Source organism: Eumetopias jubatus, unplaced genomic scaffold, assembly GCF_037043125.1.
Source record: "Eumetopias jubatus isolate StellerSeaLion01/CBP00866 unplaced genomic scaffold, mEumJub1_p1.0 scaffold_11, whole genome shotgun sequence".
Classification (NCBI taxonomy): Eukaryota; Metazoa; Chordata; class Mammalia; order Carnivora; family Otariidae; genus Eumetopias; species Eumetopias jubatus.
In genome coordinates, this window is record NW_028274817.1 from 40,346,559 (window position 1) to 40,369,810 (window position 23,252).

The following is a 23,252-nucleotide window of genomic DNA, read 5'->3' on the forward strand; positions in this document are numbered from 1 at the left end:
CGTTTTCTAGTTTTCAAATATTTCCAACAGTGCCTTTTATTTTGGACACGGGCTTTAGTGAAAAAACTAAAGTACGCTAAAAGAAAACTGTATTCTGTCCCAGTGCTACTCAGAACCTGCTAGAACTTTCATGCTTTCAAGCACAATGCTAGGGGAATTGGCTGGTCAGGAGTCCCCCTTCATTGCTTCTGTAAAGAGCTGGGGCTTCCAGGTGCTGATCTACAAAGTGAGGTATAGATATAATTTCTTCTATTATTGTGCACTGACTATGAAATTTAATTGTCCCTTCACTATCTTGTTTCAGCTGGCAAAGGATATAAACATTCCAGATGGAATAACATCAAAATTGGAAATATTCATTACCCATGAACCACTTAAATATTTTCAATCCTTTCTTTTGGGCTACCCAAGATTTCAATCTCCCTTCATGATATGTGCCCAGCTCTCTTTCTTCATTAACACCTCATCCTTTAAAGCTCAGTTACACATCTGCAATTTTTCTTGTTTGTTTACTTTGGGACATCTCTGTAGATTAGTTCACTATGGTCTCTGTTTACTAGAATAACAGCCACAAAGCACAATGGGAGTTGACTTCCTAAAATAGTTTACTGTCTTACTGCCTTAAAAATATGATTTTAAGATAAAACTTATTTTTGAATCTTAACTTTGAGTAAATATTATGAAGGAAAAAAATGAATTCTTAAAAGACTTGATTCTACACACTACTTAAATGAGAAAATTTTCTGAAATTCAAACATAGCAAGCTCCATTTGCTCAGCAATGAGGTACTTGCACAAAGTTCCCCATGGCTTTTTGGTGTACAAATTTATAATAATGAAGACTACTTCTAAGGAAATAATTTGACATAAATGTTTGTTTTCTCTTTAAACTACTGCATTTAAAAAGTCATTCGAGTTGTAAACACTCAAGGATAAGCCAGTTTTAGGATCACATTATTGTGTCACAGTAACAGAAATGTGAATCACATTTATTTCTTTAATTCATGGATTCAGGTTCTCCTAAATTCTCATTTTGAGCTACTACACTCTTGATATAAGTTGTTAGGAAAATCCAAATCTTCATTCTTGGCACCAAGGTGTCAAGAAATAATGTGCTATCATGAAATCACATATAGTCAGCTGCTTTTGTATTTTGGTTAACCAGGTAGTTTGAAAATTATTATCCCAGTAGCACTGTCTTCATACTTCCGAAGCAGAACTAGAGGGATTATACTGAGGTATACTTTGTGGTAGTTCTGTTGCTTCTCTATTGCCCCAGAACTAACCATGGTATTGAGGATGGATATGCAGAAATTATGCTTTTCACCAGGTAGCAGTTACCATAGGTGACCAAACACCACCTATCTATGGCGTCTATAACATATTGGGTGATGGACTAGCATGATTTTCACAACTGTAAATTTGATGAAATTTGTACTTTTTTCAAAATATTTCTTCCTTCCTTCCTTCCTTCCTTCCTTCCTTTCCTTTCTTTTCTTTTTTCTTTTTTTCCCTAAACATTAAGTTCCAACTTATCACTTTTAGATTAATTTCTGATTTTACAGAAATAGAAATAGTAAAAACATAGTATTAGCAGCCAAGGTTTTTGTTGTTATATTTCGTTCTTTTTGTTTATAACTGGGGGAAACTTTTATATAATTTAATCTGGGGTTGGAAAAATATTCAATGTTGTCTGATGGTCCCACTGTTGGCCAGATAGGAATTTTGATAAATCAACCAATCTGTCTTTGGGGGTTAGAATTTGACGCCTACTTTAAAGTATTTAAAGAAACTCATTCTACAGTACATGTGTACAGGAGTTCAGTCCTGTATTCAGACTTGCAAGTGTATTATTTGGTGTTTTTCTTTTTTAAACAGCTATTGCACATCTTCAGGGCTTCTGGGGAAAATCAAGCATCTAAGACTTTCTTCCTCCTTATCAGGAGGAAACCAGCTTAACATGGTATGAAAAAAACACAACCTGTTCTTGACTGGGGGCTTACATGTCAAGGAACAATAAGAACGGGTGACCTTTTCCCCTTTATCCCTGCAGTTTTCTCCAGGCATGCAGGTTGTTCAGCCTTCGTCTGGTTTATAGCATAGTCCTTAATATTTTCATTTAATAATCTAAACTTTGGTTCTTTATATGACTTTGCAAATGTGCATATAGTTTGTTGTTATTTTTATTTTTTTTTCCGTAAAACCTCACTCAGGGCCAATTATTTTGAAAGTTATTTGGAACCTAACTCATTACAGGTTTCTTTACTCCATGTAATAAAATCTGAATATAGATACTGTCCAAACTGTCCAAAGAGTAATATTTGAATTCACAGTAACAAAAGTTACAAAATTTGTGCAAAAGATATCGTACACCATTGGAGTACATAGAGCTTGCTATAGTTAATTTTATATATAAAGCTGCATTTCTCATTAGAACTATTTTGTGCTACATTAAAAGTAAAGTATCTGATTTAATTTTTCCCTAACAATAGAACTGAATGCTCATTTAATTTCAGAAATTTTAAGATACAAATTGCATATTTATGATGTTTGTAAATGTTGTAATAAATCGTTGGAACCTTTTAAACACCATAATTGCTTTGGAGCTCTTCAAGTTTTCCAAGGGTCATGAAGTAAACCCGGCTGTGGCGATTACGCAGGGTAGAGGTAAAGAATAGCTTTAAAAAGAGAGAAAGATACACCATCAGTAAATATTTAATATATTGTAACCTGCTATTTGACAGATACAATTATAATTTCAATTATTCCACATCAACCAATTAAAATATTAAGCCATACTATTTACTGAACAGGATTTACAGGGAGAACAAGACTTTAAATCGGTATGGGGTCTAAATTATATATTAAAAAACAATCTTTTACCATATTCTATATAATTGTACTTCATATGGTTTAAATAAAATTAAGTTTTGTTGTGCCACTCATCTGCTGACATTCTTGATTGGTTTTGTTTAAGGATTCCCTTTGCTTTAAAAAAATCTACTTTTATTCAAGTTGGCTTTACTTTGTTTTATTTTATTATGTTATGTTAACCACCATATATTACATCATTAGTTTTTGATGTACTGTTCCATGATTCATTGTTTGCGTATAACACCCAGTGCTCCATTCAACACGTGCCCTCTTTAATACCCATCACCGGGCTAACCCATCCTCCCACCCTCCTCCCCTCTAGAACCCTCAGTTTGTTTTTCAGAGTCCATAGTCTCTCATGGTTCATCTCCCCCTCCGATTCCCCCCCTTCATTTCTCCCTTCCTACTGTCTTCTTTTTTTTTTTTTTTAACATATAATGTATTATTTGTTTCAGAGGTACAGGTCTGTGATTCAACAGTCTTACACAATTCACAGCGCTTTACTTTTAATATAAGGAAATGATTAAATTATTCAATGTTGTTCACCATTGTTGCTGGTGTTTAAGTGGCACTGAAATTTTTTACTTGTTGGGGGATTTTCTATTTCAGTGGAAGGGACTGACATCAATAGATTGATATTATGAGTTAAAATAACCAGCTCAGAGAGGAACATGTTTTATGAATATGTTCTGTGCCTTAAAGAGAATTAAAACAGAACATGGACATAAATAGCAAACAGAGGCCTCCTTGTTAGGACTAAGGCTTTCCACATCCACAATGAATATACTTAGAAGCGTTTGGACATTGATGATGATGATGAAGATGATAACACTAGCTGCCCTTGATTTGACACATTTTATGTGCCAGGCACTCTGTGAGATGCTTACTATATGTACATTATCATTAATTTTCAAAATTGTTACCAGAAGAGTTATTAATATTTTCAGTTTTGAGATGAAGGAGCTAAGACTCAAGAAGATTAATCAAACTTCCAGGTTCTTACACCTCATTAGGTGGCAGAGCTGGGACTGCGTGCTAAGTCTATCTGACCTTGAACACTGGTTCTTCCCATGATATCCCTTCATATTGCAAACCAGTACTTTTCCTTCATGCACAATGTTTTACCCTGGTTTTTCTGATATTAATTTGAATCCTCAGCAATCTCTTCAAAATGTGGATGTTTCCTAGTTTTATTAGGATTATTTTTTCATGCTATTATTTCTCATAGTATGTAGAGACTGTAATGATTTTATACAATGCATATTTTCCATTTAAACTATCTGAATTGGTTGTTAAAGTTGATCACATTACACAAATAATTGACAAGTCTCAATTTTAATTTTCTTTCCTGTAAAATGGGTTATTACTACTGCAAAATGAAAAATTGTTTTTATCAATAGTTTGTCAATTTGGCAATTATATCATAAATATATTTATGGCCAGAAAGAAAAGGATTTTCTTAATTTTCATTGCCTGCTTTATTTTTGCTATAACTAGGAGACATAAACAATACCTTGTCACCTCGGGTACACAGAAATCGCAGCTTCTTAATTGACCTGCGCTTCAGTTCACTTTCCAGAACCCTTGATTGCAAAGAGCGGACTTCGATGGCCTTTTGGCCCCATCCTGTGGTTCGCTGTGTACATTCAAAAGCTACAATAAAAATGTAAAAATCAGAAAAATACAGTTTTTTCTATTACTAATAGCAAATTATAACCACAGTCAACATTTGATTAAGAGGCTCATTATTACAATTCAGGTAAACACATTCTGTTTTTCCTCCTTCTATAGTCATTTGGTCATTATGCTGCTCAGCAGTGGTATTTAAGCAGGCTATCTACTGTTACAATTGCGATCAACGTTGAAAAACTAGATCTTAATTAGTTTTTGTATTCCCATTCTCTAATACCACAGAAAAAGCTAAGCATTAATTCTATCTTATTTGTAGAAAGTAAAATCTACCGACAGCCATTTTTGGCTTTCCAGTTTAGTTGAGGTAAAGCATTTCATAAGGGTTAGTATTTGTGCTCAAGTGACATACATAAAAACCTGATTAACTTCAAAATTAAAACTGTTAAGAATGACTTGCTCAGATAATGACTTTAGCGACTCTAATGCAAGTCAATGAATGACCACATTATAAACAAAACTAAACCTAATTTGATGCTGTTTAGGCTGAGGCTGACTGAGGGAATTTTATTAAGATTTTAACTTTGGGGAGAAAAGATGGCGGAAGAGTAGGGGACCCTATTCCAACTGGTCCCCGGAATTGAGCTGGATATCTACCAGACCACTCTGAGCACCCATGAAATCAGCCTGAGATGTAAGAAGATCTGGATCTCTACAAACAGAATATCGCAGACTCTTGGTTTCGAGGTACGAAGTGGGGAGCCGTGATTCCGTGGGCAGATATCTGAGGATAAACGGCAGCGGGAGGGAGCCTGGCCATGGGGATCCTACACTGCCGGTGAGTGACAGCCTCCCATGCTGGGGAGAGGGCACAGACTCACAGACTGGTAGTGGTGGGGAAAGGACTTTAGGGCAGCCCAGGGGATGGAAACCCGGAGTGGCAGGGTCCCACGAGCGAGCTGGGAGCGGCTGGCTGTTTTAAAAGCACAAAGGGCAGAGACATGCCCGAGCTGGAGGCAAGGACTGGGAGCGCAGCTGAGGGGCGCACAACCCAGGACGCTGCAGTTTATAGCAGCACAGACAGAAACGGAGACAGTGTGGCCTGGAGAGCTCACTGAAGAACAGACTGCAAACTCTCTGCTCTGAGGCAGAGGGTTGGAAACGGTCTCTTCTGCTCTGACTCTCAGAAGAGACGCAGAAAGCCGCCAGGGAAAGCCGCCAGAGAACAAAAGCCCAAAAAACTGGTTCCCACTGAGCCCATGACCGGCCACAGGGGGGCAGGGCAACTCTGCCCAAATAAGGTTGCCTGAGTAACGGCGTGGCAGGCCCCTCCACCAGAAGACAGGCTGGGAGAACAAGAGGCCAGCAACCCTAAGGTCCCTAGAAAACAGGTGCATCTTGCTTGGGTTCTGGTCAATAATTTGGACTCTGTACATTCCCTCAACCACCCATCAACAGAATGACTAGGAGGAGGAACCCCCCAAATAGGAAAGACTCAGATATTATGACTTATGCCGCAGATTAACAAATGGATGCAGATATAACCAAGATGTCGGAGATGGAATTCAGGCTAGCAATTGTGAAGACAATAACAAGAATGGAGAAACCGATTAATGGCAACATAGAATCTCTAAGGGCAGAAATGAAAGCTGAACTGGCAGAACTTAAAAATGCTATCAATGAGATCGCATCTAATCTACATAATCTAACAGCTAGGGTAAGTGAAGCCGAAGAATGAATCAGTGACCTGGAAGACAATTTAATAGATAAAAAGGGAAAAGAGGAGGCCAGGGAAAAACAACTCAGAATCCATGAAAATAGAATCAGAGAAATAAGTGACACCATGAAGCATTCCAATGTCAGAATTATTGGAATCCCGGAGGGAGTGGAGAGAGAGAGGACTAGAAGATGTATTTGAGCAAATTGTAGCTGAGAACTTACTTAATCTGGGGAATGAAACAAACATTCTTGTTCTAGAGGCAGAGAGGACCCCTCCCAAGATCAAGGAAACCAGGCCAACACCTCGGCATGTAATAGTAAAACTCGCAAATCTTAGAACCAAGAAAACCATCTTAAGGGCAGTTAGGGGGAAGAGATTCCTTACATACAGAGGGAGGAATATCAGAATAATGTCAGACCTATCCACAGAGACCTGGCAAGCCAGAAAGGGCTGGCAAGACATATTCAGGGTACTAAACAAGAAGAACATGCAGCCAAGAATACTTTATCTGGCAAGGCTGTCATTTAGAATGGATGGAGAGATGCAGAGCTTCTAATACTGGCAGAAACTGAAAGAATATGTGACCACTAACCCGGCCCTGCAAGAAATATTAAGGGGGGTTCTATAAAAGGAGAAAGACCCCAAGAGTGATATACAACAGAAATTTACAGGGAAAATCTATAAAAACAAAGTCTTCATAGGCAACATGATGACCATTAATTCATATCTTTCAATAATCACTCTCAACTTGAATGGCGTAAAGGCTCCCATAAAATGGCACAGGGTTGCAGATTGGATAAAAAGGACTCATCCATATGCTGTCTACAAGAGACTCATTTTGAACCTAAAGATACATCCAGACTGAAAGTGAAGGGATGGAGATCCATCTTCCATGCCAGCGGACCTCAAAAGAAAGCTGGGGTAGCAATTCTTATATCAGACAAATTAGATATTAAACTAAAGTCTGTAGTTAGAGACACAGAAGGACACTATATCACTCTTAAAGGGTCTATCCAACAAGAAGATCTAACAGTTGTAAATATCTATGCCCCCAACATAGGAGCAGCCATCTATATAAGCCGACTGTTAACCAAAATAAAGAGTCATATTGATAACAATACGTTAATTGTAGGAGACCTCAATACTCCACTCTCAGCAATAGAGAGATCATCTAAGCAGAAAATCAACAAAGAAACAAGAGCTTTGAATGACACACTGGACCAGATGGACCTCAGAGATATATACAGAACATTCCACCCTAAAACAACAAAATACTCATTCTTCTCGAGCGCACATGGAACTTTCTCCAGAATAGACCACATACTGGGTCACAAATCAGGTCTCAACCAATACCAAAACATTGAGATTATTCCCTGCACATTCTCAGACCACAATGCTTTAAACTGGAACTCAATCACAAGAAAAAATTTGGCAGAAATTCAAACACTTGGAAGCTAAAGACCACTCTGCTCAAGAGTGTTTGGGTCAACCAGGAAATCAAAGAAGAACTTAAACAATTCATGGAAGTCAATGAGAACGAAAACACATTGGTCCCAAACCTATAGGATCCTGCAAAGGTGGCCCTAAGCAGGAAATACATAGCCATCCAAGCCTCACTCAAAAAAATAGAAAAATCCCGAATTCACCAACTAACTCTACACCTTAAAGAACTAGAGAAAAAGCAACAAACGATGCCTAAGCCATGCATTAGAAGAGAAATAATTAAGATTAGAGCAGAGATCAATGAATTAGAAACCAGAAACACAGTAGATCAGATCAACGAAACTAGAAGTTGATTCTTTGAAAAAATTAATAAGATCGATAAACCACTGGCTAGACTTATCCAAAAGAAAAGAGAAAGGACCCAAAATAATAAAATTATGAATGAAAGGGGAGAGATCACGACTAACACCAAGGAAATAGAAACAATTATGAGAAATTATTATCAACAACTATAAGCCAATTAACTGAGCAATCTGGATGAAATGGAGGCCTTCCTGGAAACCTATAAGCTGCCAAGACTGAAACAGGAAGAAACTGACAACCTGAATAGGCCAATAACCAGGAATGAGATTGAAGCAGTGATCAAAAACCTCCCAAAAAACAAGAGTCCGGGGCCTGATGGATTCCCTGGGCAATTCTACCAAACATTCAAAGAAGAAATAATACCTATTCTCCTGAAGCCGTTTCAGAAAACAGAAACAGAAGGAAAGCTTCCAGGCTCATTCTATTAGGCCAGCATTACCTTAATCCTCAAACCCGGCAAAGACCCCAACAAAAAGGAGAATTTCAGACCGATATCCCTGATGAATATGGATTCCAAAATCCTCAACAAAATCCTAGCTAATAGGATCCAACCATACATTAAAAGGATCATCCACCATGACCAAGTGGGATTTATCCCCGGGATGCAAGGGTGGTTCAACATTCGCAAATCAATCATTGTGATAGAACACATTAATAAGAGGAGAGAGAAGAACCATAGGGTCCTCTCAATTGATGCAGAAAAAGCATTTGACAAACTACAGCATCCTTTCCTGATTAAAACTCTTCAGAGTATAGGGATAGAGGGAACATTCCTCAAGTTCATAAAATCCATCTGTGAAAAACCCACAGCGAATATCATCCTCAATGGGGAAAAGCTGAGGGTCTTTCCCTTAAGATCAGGAACACATCCAGGATGCCCACTCTTGCCACTATTGTTCAACATAGACTAGAAGTCTTAGCACCAGCAATCAGACAACAAAAAGAAATAAAAGGTATTCAAATTGGCAAAGAAGAAGTCAAACTCTCTCTTTTCGCAGATGACATGATACTTTATGTGGAAAACCCAAAAGACTCCACCCCCAAATTACTAGAACTCATCCAGCAATTCAGTAATGTGGCAGGATACAAAATCAATGCACAGAAATCAGTTGCTTTCTTATACACTAACAATGCATTTGTAGAAAGAGAAATTAGAGAAACGATTCCATTTACAATAGCACCAAAAACCATAAGATACTTTGGAATAAACCTAACCAAAGAGGTAAAGGATCTATACTCTAGGAACTACAGAACACTCATGAAAGAAATTGAAGAAGACACAAAAAGATGGCAAAACATTCCATGCTCATGGTTCGGAAGAATAAACATTGTTAAAATGTCTATGCTACCCAGAGCAATCTATACCTTCAATGCCATCCCGATCAAAATTCCAATGACATTTTTCAAAGTGCTGGAACAAACAATCCTAAAATTTTTATGGAATCAGAAAAGACCCCGAATCACCAAGGAAATGTTGAAAAAGAAAAACAAAGCTGGGGCATCACATTGCCCGATTTCAAGCTATATTATAAAGCAGTGATCACCAAGACAGCATGGTACTGGCACAAAAACAGACATAGAGACCAATGGAACAGAATAGAGAGCCCAGATATGGACCCTCAACTCTGTGGTCAAATAATCTTCAAAAAAGCAGGAAAAAATATGCAATGGAACAAAGACAGTCTCTTCAATAAATGGTGCTGGGAAAATTGGACAGCCACATGCAGAAGAATGAAACTCGATTATTCTCTAACACCATACACAAAGATAATCTCAAAATGGATGAAAGACCTCAATGTGAGACCTTAATCCATCAAAATCCTAGGGAAGAACATAGGCAGTAACCTCTTTGACATCAGCCACAGCAACTTCTTTCAAGATTCATCTCCAAAGGCTAGTGAAACAAAAGCAAAAATGAACTTTTGGGACTTCATCAAGATAAAAAGCTTCTGCACAGCAAAGGAAACAGTCAACATAACAAAGAGGCAACCCACAAAATGGGAGAAGATCCTTGCAAATGACACTAGAGATAAAGGGCTGGTATCCAAGATCTATAAAGAACTTCTCAAACTCAACACCCCAAAAACAAATAATCAAGTCAAAAAATGGGCAGAAAACATGAAAAGACACTTCTCTGAAGAAGACATACAAATGGCTAACAGACACATGAAAAAATGTTCATCATCATTAGCCATCAGGGAAATTCAAATCAATACCACAATGAGATACCACCTTACACCAGTTCGAATGGCAAAAATTAACAAGGCAAGAAACAAGAAATGTTGGAGAGGCTGTGGAGAAAAGGGAACCTTCTTACACTGTTGGTGGGAATGGAATTTGGTACAGCCACTTTGGAAAACAGTGTGGATGTTCCTCAAAAAATTAAAAATAGAGCTACCCTATGGCCCAGCAATTTCACTCCTGCATATTTACCTGAAAGACACAGATGTAGTGAAAAGAAGGGGCACATGCACCCCAATGTTCATAGCAGCAATGTCCTCAATAGCCAAACTGTGGAAAGAGTCGAGATGCCCTTCAACAGATGAATGGATAATGAAGATGTGGTCCATATATACAATGCAATATTAGCCACCAGAAAGGATGAATACCCAACTTTTACATCCACATGGATGGGACTGGAGGAGATTATGCTCAGTGAAATAAGTCAAGCAGAGAAAGTCAATTATCATATGGTTTCACTTATTTGTGGAACATAAGGAATAGCGTGGAGGACATTAGGAGAAGGAAGGGAAAAATGAAGTGTGCAGAAATCAGAGGGAGAGATGAACCATGAGAGACTATGGACTCTGAGAAACAAATAGGGTTTTAGAGGGGAAGGTGGTGTGGGCAGGGGTTAGCCCACTGGTGAGTATTAAGGAGGGCACGTACTGATGGAGCACTGGGTGTTATATGAAAACAATGGATTGTGGATCATCACATCAAATCTAATGATGTATTATTTGGTGACTAACATAACATAATTAAATTTTAAAAAATAGATTTTAACTTTTGGACCCTGTGTCCCCTATGTGGTGACAATCAAGGTTATGACAATTGGATGTTGACAGAGTGACTACACTTATCGTGGTGAGCACTGAGTAATATATAGAATTTAAAATCACCATGCTGTATACCTGAAACTAACATTGCATGTCAACGATACTTCAATTAAAAAACATATGACAATTGCCTTAAAGCAGAAGACCTAATTATGTAAAGAGCCATATCTCAGCTGGTGCTATAAGGTATTTTCCGACACAGGGAGCAGTATTATTGTTAAATGTTTAGCTTTTAAGTTGATTTTTTATGTACTTCATAGGAAAGTAAATTTCCATAATAAATTCAATCCTGTACTTAAAATAATATCAAGATTTTGAGTCAAGCTGAAATAGTCTAGAAAACACCAAAACAAAGCATCTTCATTTCCATTATAAACATGACTAAAATCAGAGATCAGTTCACTAGACCTTACATTTTCTTGTATTATAAACACAATAAATTGAGTTGTTATAATAGTAATATAGTTTAAAATTTTTTCTTTATCATTCTAAAAAGTTCTAGAATGCCTTTGTTTAAACCAAAATTTACCTGTCCTATATATGCATACACTAAATATGCATAAAATGACTTGTGAAAAAAATTATTAAAACTTTGATAAATGTGACTTTTCATAGGCATAGTGTGAGGCATTTCAAATTCCTCAACTGAAACCTAACTAAGCATGTACGATCTCGTTTCCTTTTCATTCTAATTCAAAATATTTATGTGTATGAAATTGATCACAAAATTGTAATTAAATTACAATTGCATTTTTTATAATTACATTTTCAATTGCATTTTTATTCAGACAAATGGTGCTCCTGGAAGAAGACTTTATAAATCCAGTTTCAAACAGGACTTAAAACCACTCCATATACAAAGAAAGTGAGGGGAATCCATGACCTGAGTGATGGAAATAAGTAATAGATTTAGTCTATTCAGATTTGAATTTTTGTCACCAATGTGAATACTTCATTAAAATTGGTATTTTGTCAACAACCACAAAGAGCAAAAAATTCTAAATTTAATACTTGCTGAGTCCAAGCACACTATTCATATGGCATTACATAATTTCTACCTTAATTCTGAAAAACATTAATTTGCCATTTAACCTAGCAACTGAGCTAGCTTGCCTATGAAATGGAATCCAATGATTTGGAATGGGAATGCTTAGTGACACCTGATGTCATTGCTAAGCTTCTATATCTTTGTTTGAATATACAAAGCAATGATCTTATTATTGAAAACATCTATTATATCTCAAGAAATGTACATCTTAGATTGAGGAAATCTGGATCTAGGTTAGTTTTAAATAGCAAAGCAGTTGTTTTTAGACAGAAAGGGAAATTGATTTCCTTAATAAAAATGTTATAATGTAGTCTTTAGTATATTCTCAAAATATCCTTAATACACAAACCAAAATATCACATTCTTATAGTGGTATAATTTATTTTACATAGAGAGAGATGTTTTTCAAATTCTTGCAACTTAAAATAGCTTTTTGTTTTAGGTCAGAAATTGTCCTCCTTAAGGACAAGAGCTTACCAGATGACATTTTAAGACCCCTTTGATTCCTATGATTGTCTAGTGGCATAAATATAGGGGTTTTGCTCAGTTTCCCATTTGAACTGAATTTCCTTATTTCTTTTTCTGATTAAAATATTGATCACAAAAGTAACACTGTAAAGGTTAGAACAAGATTCATTATTTTCAGTTTATTTTGCCCCAGATCTGTCAATTATAATCATATATCCCTGTCACTTAAAATGGTTTTAAGCCCTTGGGAGTTCTCCCCTGTTTGGAGAAATTAGAAGAGGTTTTCAGGACAGTTGTTAACACTATGTGTGCAAAAAAAGGATTCTGCAGATGCAATGCAAAGTGCCATCATCCCATAATGAAAAAAATGTCCATTAAAAAGCAGTTCAAACTGGTCTTTAAAGCTACATGGGGATCACATTTAGCCACTTCATAAAGATTTCAGAAACTTCTGGCTCCTTAATAGACAAACTACCTTTCTCTATCTATCTCTCCTTCCTTCCCTTTACCTCTCCTTCCCCTTTTTTCCTTTATTTGCTTCATTAATCCCCTCTTCTTTTTAGGAACGTTTATCTTCCATCAAATCATTCTACTCTCCCTAATATTTGTATTTTTCATATGCATTCTGTTCCCTGTCTAGAATCACTTTTGTAGTCACTAAGCCTCAGGGACATACACAAGAGTCTCAAATTATTCATATTTTCCAGATCAGCAGTCCTACATTCATCAGGAAAAAAAAAAAAGTCCTGGCCTGATGAAGATGAAAGGCAGTTTTTTTATGTTGCCATCTGGATAGTACCTAATAGGCATTCCAGACAGTCATATTTATCTCCTTTGCAAATGAAGGATGATGAAATCTTAGTGACAACCAATATGTCACATACTTAGTTTGTATTTGATTCTTCACAGGATTATCACTCTCTAAATAGAATACTATTTACTATATGAAATAGAAATATTCTGCTCTTCTTTTATGATTATTTGGCAGTCTCCTAAGATAAAAGTAAACCCCAAAGATCAATATGAGGGAATGAAACATTTCCAACATCTGCATAAAATGTGCAAGGAAATGTAGTTAACATAAAATTATAGATTATTGTGGAAAGGAATGCCTTCCTTATTTTAATTATATTATTGCAAATGAACAACTAAGACAGTCAAAATTAGTGCCTTTGTGGTAGCCTTGTGAATATATTAAGCATATGGCAAACATACGCACCTTAGTAAAGGAACAAGCATACAGTATCCTAAATTAGCCTGATACGCCTTGAGAAAATGGGATATTTCAGAAAACAGAAGTTTCTCTGAGATCATATAAAAGAGAAACATTTTTGTACATACCTGCTGAAGATGGTATGTCTTTCCACACTTCAAGGATCTTCTTGAAGAGTTGTTCATTTGCTTCCATTGAAAGGGCTTCAGCATTGAATGTGAGCATCATGGCAATTCCCAAGGAATCAGGTAAAATGATGATATTCTGTGGTATAATGATTTCCAGGGGCTGGAATTATGTTTCATAAAGATTTATATGTCCAACATTTTATCACTACTACTTTAATTGAAGCAGCTTGGCTGAGCAATAAAGACCAAAAAGGGGTTCGAAGTGCAGAGAGGAAGAGAAACTTCTATATTAATATTAAACAGCATGCTATCCAACACCTGAAAAGAGCCTTTCCTATGTCATAAGGGCATCACTGTTTAGTAGTGTCCTTTATATTTAGGAGAAAACGTTGGTGAAAAAAAGAGATATATTCCCAACAGAGAAAAATTTGTTAAAATTTAACAAAATGTGTATAATGATTAAAGAAACATTACTTGTTACAGAGTGGGACTTCAGATTCATTTCAGCACATTAATGAATAATTTAGTAATGAATATGTGAACCAACTAACAAATACGCAATCACTGGTTATCTAGCCAATTCATTTAAATCAGAAATAGAAAATTAACTTAAAAATAGCTTGAGCTTAAAATGTTTACAAGGGGCAACTTTATAATATTCATCACTAATTGAAATAAAACAGTCATTCTCCCTTCACAAAAAATGTAGGATTTCCTATCCAATTTATAAATCATAAAATGTTTTCAATATATAAATACAGAGATGTATTAGGTGACATAATATGAAATACTAAGAAATATATAAAAATTCATAAATTTTATGATGCATAAAGCAATGTGACCAAATTTACTTAAACTACAGAAACTGCCACATTAATAGTATTTCCCTGAGAAATGAACAATTACATTCCTTTATTATTTCTCTAAATTAGCAAGTTACAAGAAAAAAAGGTCAGAAACTATACTTGCCAAACCCAGCGTCCTCAGGCCAAATGCTTGAGGCCATGTCTCAGCAACAACAATCCTTAAAACCAAAATGGGGATCCAGAGGCGAAAAGCAATTTTAATACGTTCCCTGGGCACTTGCATGAGCAATTGAATCAAAAAAGAGATGAAGGAAGAGAGAAAAAGAAATTGCAAGAAAGAAGGTTGTCTCAAAAAAAATCTGTTTAGAATAAAGCTAGACTGCTGTAAATCCAGAAAGCCCCAGAGGTAATTCCTTGCTTCTCAGATGATTCCTGCAGTAACCAGATATTCTTTAGGACACATGGCTCCCTTGTAGCATTACAGGTTTTGTAATCTGGCACTCTTGGAAAAATATCATTTTTAGTACATTCTGTTTCAGAAGACACTCCCCTCCCTTTTATTAGAGTCCTTTCTCTTTTAATGGGTCAGGACACTACGGCATTTAGCTAAAAATACTATTTTTGAATATACTTAAAGTATCCTAATTAGGTCAGAAAAAATATATATTTTTTAAACCAATCTCTCATTCTTGCTTCTATGATACTGAACTGATTGCTTCAAAAGGAAATAATTCTTGCTTGGTAATCAAGTGGAACACAGAGTGCAATCTTCTTGAATGACGTTTCAAATAAGTATAAACTTGGACCAATATTGCAATGTTTAATATGGCACTAGCTTCAAAATAAAGGCTATCTGCCATTACATAAAAAAATAAGATGCAGGAAGTTATGGAACACTCCAACTGAAAAGTACTATAACACTTATATGAACTTATATCTAAGTGGCTTTGGCTGGGCTCAGTTCAATATTTTCTACATTATAAACAGGGTAATTTCTACATACTCATAGGTGACAACTGAATGATGAGCTAATTAGATTGTTAATATGACCAAAAGAACCACGTTTTTTTTAAATGTTTCCACTATTAATTTGACAAACGCTCTATGTAATTTGTCAGAGATGTATGAGACAATTCTGAAAGCTATGCAAAATATCACATTAGTACAGTGATTTAAGGTACTTAAAAGTTTTCTCCTGGACTTTATATAATGCTAAACTATTGAAATTTTAGTTGTCAACAAACTGGGGAATTAAAAAAGGGTGAAGCAGAGATTTGTTGGTTCAGCCCTTTCTTTTAAATATAGTTTTCCATAAAACAAATATCACTGTTACCATCAAATTTGAGACACAGTAGAATTATATTTTGTATGGTGCATGTGTATATGGGGGTATTATGTTTGAACCCTATATAAATGATGTATATAGTATTTTTATAATTATCCATATTTTAGATATTGTGCCATAGAATCATTATTTATAATTATTTAAGAATTAAGTGTTGAAGTGCATTAGCTTTTAAAATGCTGAATCCTTTATTCAGAAAGTCTATAATTGATACTATAAGAGGACACTTTATGATAATTTGCTATATATCATGGTTAAAGTACTACAATTTGGATAAAGAAGGGGGATAATAATGCTGCAATACTGGTGTATTCTTAAAGAATCTGTTTATGTATTACGGGGTACAGAAGGACTAAAAGCAAAGGCTACAAACTCATTCATCTTATTAGGACTGGTTATTATAAATTTATAAAGGTATCGGATGGATAGGCAATGTGTAGTATATAGTCCATCTAAAAGGGGGCAGGCATAAAAATATTTAAAAAAATAAAATAAAAGGGGGCAGGCAAGAATCATTTCCAGTTGATAATGGCCGGACAGTAATAAGGGCCAGATGTTATCAGATCTTTTGGTTCATCGATTCCAGATTTTAAGTGTAAACTCTATTCATTTAAAAACAAACAAAAAAACTGTGCTATCTGGACTAAGAAACCATCAGTGATTTCTGTTTATCTCTTACTACTTTCTGGCACTCTATACTTACCTTTTAGGTTTTAGTTCCAGTACAGATATTGATAATCATATTTTTAAATCTTTAAGAGTTTTGACAGAAAAACTCAAATTGTGGTGTACAATAATTTCTAGGGATCTTACGTTATTTGGCAGAGTCACATCAGACATAACCTCAGATTCTGCATCAATGATGTGATATCCATCTGCTGAGCTGAAGAAAATCTTTAGTCTTTTTTCAGAACCAATAGCCAGGTCAACTGTCACTGGCTTATGACCAACTGTTGGAAACACCTGTAGATATAAAACCAAATATGGCCAAAAGGCCAAAAATGACACTCTAAGGCAAAAATTCCCCCTGCCCTTTTGTTTAACAGGTTTATAAAACCCTCGTTGATTCTTTAAATTACATAATATATTTAGACTATGTATTATGACTTTTTCTTAGGTCTGTTACTACCACAAGAACATAATTATATTCAGTTTCTAAATTTTGAGTTTCCCTTCAGAGGCCAAATCTCCAAAGATCATAAGAACCTTGTATGGCCCTGCACTCTGTTTGCTGTCTTTAAATTCCTTGCCTTGAGCTTCAGCAAATGAAGGAGCTCATCTGGTCTCTTAAACCGGTTCGCTGGATCAGCTGCCTGTATTTTTGCCAGTATTCGTATATAGGCTTCATAGGACATGTAGTCTCCTTCGGAGTCTGCTGATTGATCAATGCATACTTGGTAGGGAATGAAAAAGGCCAGACATGTTAACCTACCATAGACTGGATGTACTCTAGGCTCCTATGTTTCCTAGTCCAAGGAAACAAAAAGCCAAACAGGATTCATTGCCATGTTCAGGTCACAGTAGAGGACTGGGCATCACAGGATTCACCATACTGTAGTCATGAGGTGAGATTCAAGAACTGGAGGGAGGACTTAGATCAGGAACTGTATATCGGCTAGACAGACTGTTTGTACTTATCTTCTTTGTTTTCCAGCTCCATATCAGGCAGCTCTGACCAATCAGCAGACAGCCAAGAACAAACCCATATCCAAATACGGACAGCTGACCCAAGGGCCAATTTAGGGAGATCAGATCAGAGATATAATTTGTGTCAGGGCAGACACAGACTGTCTATATAGTAGTCTGTGTTATTTACAAAAGAACATATTTATTGTACAAATAGATATCTGGAGGCAGTCATAAAAATTAGTCCATCTTTATTGCATACATGTGATGTTCTGGCTGCAAAATTCACCCTGTAAGCAGACTTGACCTGAGATACAAAATTATTTCATAAATACCTTGCTGGAGTCTACCATGATGTGTCCTTAATCAGTGCTTTGTAAAAACTTGTCCATTGACCAACTAGTTCAAAGTCACCTGGAACATTTGCTAAAAATATAGATTCCCAGGCCCCACTCCAGACCTACTAATTCAGCCTGAAGTTGGGTCTGAGATGTAAACTTTTAACAAATGCTCCAGATGATTCTGATGTACACTCCAGATTAGGAGTTACTGGCCTCTATATAATGCTCCCAGTTCATTAATCAGTCCTCACTGCTATGGAATAAACACAAAATAATCCTATTGACATAGAATTCTGGAGTATCATTAAAAATAATAAAGATAAAAAGAATCCCCAGTTTATGAGATGAGATTAAAAAATCATTAGCAACTTAACTGTTTGGGACACCAACTGGTTACCTTAGGAGGCTGATCCATAGAAGTTCAGTTAAACCATAATAAAGGTGGAAATATTACTGGTAATCCAAATAAGCCTAACCACCATTCCTTGCAATAGTTCTGGAGAGAAATGTGTTTAGAGTTCCAGCTTGGAAGAAATATAGACCCACCCTGCCCTTTCCTCCCCACCCCATCTATTGTAGCCCTGGTAATTACAGCAAAGGCTTTTTCTTCCCTCATTCCTCTTCCAGTGGGGCTCCCCCCTCTACCATTGCCACACCTTTCCTTACCTTCCCTCTGCTCTCCACCCCCCACTAAGTGAGAACAGGGACTTTCTTAGCTTCAAGTCTTTGGGGTGGCACCCAAAGCCTGTGTTTGGGGCTCTAGAAGAGAAGGTCTTCATGTTGACTACAGGAATTGGGAGTGAGGAGCTGGTAGGGAGGTCCTCTAAGGGGAGGGGTCAGGGATTTCCCTCACACTCTCCTTTGCTGTGGTGTCTGTGAATTATCTAAAAAAGGGTTAAATGATAATTATTGACATGGTATAGTCAAATTACATTAACTGTAAAAGAATGGTATATAATTTTGCTACTATATTTCAAAATATTGCTCTGTTTACAATTTCTCAAAAGAAAAACCATATGATCCAAAGAAGAAGACCACTTACTTTAATAGCAGTGCTTTCATCGAAGGACTTTGGTGCCCAGGCATAAAGGTGAATTGATGATTTCAAAGCAATTGCAATATATGTTGTTTCTTCATGTTGGACTACAATGATAAAATATAAAGAAGTAACAATGCCACAGAGTTAACAAGAACACTCAAATTATTTGTATTGGTCATTAAAAATATTATAACCACAATATAAAAGAACAGATCATATATTTTTAGAAAAGCTGTTTAGTTACAATTTGATGCCTCCCAAAAGGTGACAAAACTAACTACATAGTTTTATGAAGTGTATGTGTTAGCCTTCAGGAGCACTCTGTACACTGAAAACTACAGAACGTTGTTGAAAGGAATTAAAGAAGAACTAAATAAATGGAAAGACTTCCTTTGTTAATGGATGGGTAGACTTAACACTGTTAAGAGGGCAATACATGGATGGACCTAGAGGGTATTCTGCTAAGTGAAATAAGTCACACTGAGAAAGACAAATACTTATGACTTCACTCATGTGGAATCTAAAAACAAATGAATAAACAAAAAGAATCAGACCTATAAATAGAGAGAACAAATTGATAGTTGCCAGAGGGAAGGCACAAGGGGGATGGGCAAAATGGGTGAAGGGGAGTGGGAGATATAGGCCTCCAGTTAGGGAATGAATAACTCATGGAAATAAAAGGTACAACATAGGGAATACAGTCAATAATATTATAATAACGTTGTATGGTGATAGATATTAATGACACTTGTGGTAAACACAGCATAACATACAGAGAATTTGAAGCACTATGTTCTACACCTGAAACTAATATAACATTATGTGTCAACTATATTAAAAAAATCCAGCTGAGCCCTGGTCAGCTCAAAGACATATGGGAAATAATGAATCACTGTTGTTTTAAGTCACTAGATAAATAAATAAATAATAAAAATGTCAATATTTTATTTTTATTTTTTTGAAGATCTTATTTATTTATTTGACAGAGAGAGACACAGTGAGAGAGGGAACACAAACAGGGGGAGTGGGAGAGAGAGAAGCAGGCTTCCCGCTGAGCAGGGAGCCCAATGCGGGGCTCGATCCCAAGACCCTGGGAGCATGACCTGAGCTGAAGGCAGATGCTTAAATACTGAGCCACCCAGGTGCCCCATAAAAATGTCAATATTTCAAAAAGAGGACAGTATTATCCAAAGTGATCTATGGATTCAATGCATTTGCTATTAAAATCCCAATGGCCTCTTATGCAGAAATGGAAATGCTGATCCTAAAATTCACATGGAATTGGAAGAGGCCCCAAATAGCCAAAACAATCTTGAAAAAGAAAAACAAAGTTGAATGACTCATACTTCCCAAATTCAAAACTTACTACAAGCTATAGTAATCAAAACACTGTAGCACTGAGATAAGAATAGGCAAATAGATAAACAGAAAAAAATTGGAGTCTACAAATAAGCCCATACGTTTATGGTCAATAATATCCTGACAATTCAATTGGGAAAGAACACTCTCTTCAACAAATGGCACTGGGACAACTGAATATCCACATACAAAAGAATAAGTTGAACCCCTTACCTCACACCATATAAAAAACTAATTCAGAAGGGTCAAAGACCTAAATGTAAGAGATAGAACTATAAAACTATGAGAAGTAAATATAGGAATAAATCTTCGTGGCAATGGATTTTTATATTTGACAACAAAAGCATAAGCAACAAAAGAAAAAATAGATAAATTGGGTTTCATCCAAATTAAAATTTTGGAGTATCGAAAGACACTGTCAAGAAAATGAAAAGACAACCTATGAAATGGGAAAAAATATTTGAAAATCATATATCTGATAAGGTCCTAGGACCTAGAATATATAGAATGCTTACAACTCAACAACAAAAAGATAGATAGATAGATGATAGATGATAGATAGATAGATAGATAGATGCACATATACATGCTTGACAACATTAGCTATCAGGGAAATACAAATCAAAACTACAATAAGATGCCACTTCACACCCACTTAGATACCTAGAATCAAAAGACAGACATCTACAAGTGTTGGCAAGGATGAAGAGAAAATGGATCTTACACACTTATGTCAATGTAAAATGGTGCAGCCACTTTGAAAAACAGTGTGGCGGTACTATCCAAGAGAAAAGAAAACATGCATTCCCATGTACAGACACATGTATGAAATGTTAATAGCAGCCAAAAAGTGGAAAGAGTACAAATGTATAAACAATGGATGTATAAAAATTGTATAAACAAAATGTATACCTATACAATGAAATATCCTATTCAGCAATAAAAAATAAGTACTGATACATGTTATACAGGCTACAGCAGGCATGAGCCTTGAAAACATTATACTAAATAACAGAAACCTGTCACAAAGACCATATATGAGTCCATTTAAATAAATTGTCCAGAAAAGAAAAAAAATAGAGCAAAGGAAAGTAGATCAGTGGTTATTTAGGACTGAGGAGAATAAGGTGAATGTCAGAGGGATGGAATGTGGAGTGATTGCTAATGGCTATGGGAGTTCTTTTTGGGATAATGAGATTATGATAATGGTTACACAACTTTATAAACATACTAAAAACCATTGATTGTACACTTCTAAATGGGTACATTTTATGATATATAAATTAATTCCAACACAGCTGTTTTTTTAAAAAGAGAAAAATGAATAAAAAGTATATGCTTTCTCTCATATAGACCTTCTGATTCTTATGATATATGTTGGTCTACTTGCTAGATTTATATTTTGTGCTAAAACCCTTCCTCCTTGGCAGGAATATTGCTTCTATCCTTTCTAGTCAGATTTCATCAGAGACCAAATATAAGACTTCTCTTTCTATCTCCCCCTTCTCTTATTCATATTCTCTCTCTCTGATTCTAGTTATTTTATCTTTTTCTTTTACACTGTTCTCAAGTAGGTCAAAGAAGCATGATTAATAAACCCCCAACAAGCAAAGAAATTCTCTGTTAAGCAAACAGTTCCTATAATTTTAATATATGGCAGTAATTGGTGTCAGTCCATTATTTTATGGATCTTGAGAGGCTATTGAAAACACCATGAAAGTATGAGTACATGACTGTCCCACTAGGAGGCAGGCAGTTCTGCTACATAAACTCCTTGGTTAACATCTGGGGATCTCTTTCACCTTTGGCTACCAAATACATATAATATGATTTGGAGGAGAGTAGTGATACATACAACGAGAAGAAAATAGTGTATTTATTTAAGTCCTGGTTTGTCTGGGTACTCATTTCTCCCTTTAATGGTGTATGTGTACTTCTATACACACATATGGAAACCTATTCTGGAAAAGCCCCTATATGCAGAACAGAAATGGTCAGTCAGAATAGCAATATCCTGCTAAAACTCATATTATGTGATTCCAGCTATCGCTTACCTATGTCACTAGCTCTGTCTGAAGGGGCAATTAATTAAAAGGAAAGAAGAAAACAAAGGGGATTTGCTTCAGAAATAGAAGAGAATGGGATAACATCACTTTCTAGTTGTAGACAGATGAGAGAAGGATTCTGAGACCATGGAGTTGTTACTTCATTTTGCAGTGAATGGTTGTAAAGAGATAGGACATATGAAAACACTAATCAGACAGAAAATATTTAGCAATTATATTCATGAGTATTGACAGTGGGAGCAAGAGCCAGTAAACCATAGAAGAATTTTCTTTTGGACTCATTGCAAAGTTTCCTGGTCAGTATTAAGATAAATTTTCCAATTAAAGAAGTGGAATTGTTATGTGATTCTATTTTACTGCTGTTCCAAGGAACGATAATATCATATGAATCTCCTCACAGGTGATTGAAGATACATCAAGAACATTTATATAGTCGGAGTTATACAGAGGCAAGAAAAGAAGTATCAGTTCATCTGGACTAATTAGAGTGACTGGAAAGGGAAGAAAGTTGAGAAAGTAAACTTCAATTGCTATTTAAGTCAATCAGTATTTTCTCAACAGTCATGATTGTGACATAGAGGACCCGGAAATTGTCTCAGTGAAATTCACTCATTTTTGTATAGGAAGTTGCAAATTCTTTTCTTTATCTACTTTGCCTCTCACAACAATGTACTTTACTAAACAAAGGAAAGCAAACTTTATATAGCTATAGTAAACATAAAATGG

At 35.9% G+C, this 23,252-nt stretch overlaps 1 protein-coding gene across 4 annotated transcripts in view; it reads right to left on the reverse strand.

Annotated features, from left to right (window-relative positions):
- Window positions 1-2,581: 2,581 nt before the first annotated feature.
- NRK (Nik related kinase) overlaps window positions 2,582-23,252 on the reverse strand; it is a 148,080-nt gene continuing 127,409 nt past the window's right edge. For 2 of the 4 annotated variants that reach the window (XM_088028956.1, XM_028091945.1), the window contains exons 24-29: window positions 19,101-19,205; window positions 17,346-17,488; window positions 16,909-17,058; window positions 13,945-14,104; window positions 4,387-4,526; window positions 2,582-2,677 (exon numbers count right to left, since the gene is read on the reverse strand). In XM_088028956.1, the coding sequence (XP_087885082.1) occupies window positions 2,582-2,677; window positions 4,387-4,526; window positions 13,945-14,104; window positions 16,909-17,058; window positions 17,346-17,488; window positions 19,101-19,205 (794 nt within the window). The remainder of the gene's footprint in view (window positions 2,678-4,386; window positions 4,527-13,944; window positions 14,105-16,908; window positions 17,059-17,345; window positions 17,489-19,100; window positions 19,206-23,252) is intronic. The other 2 variants (XM_088028958.1, XM_088028957.1) reach the window with 2 other exon arrangements.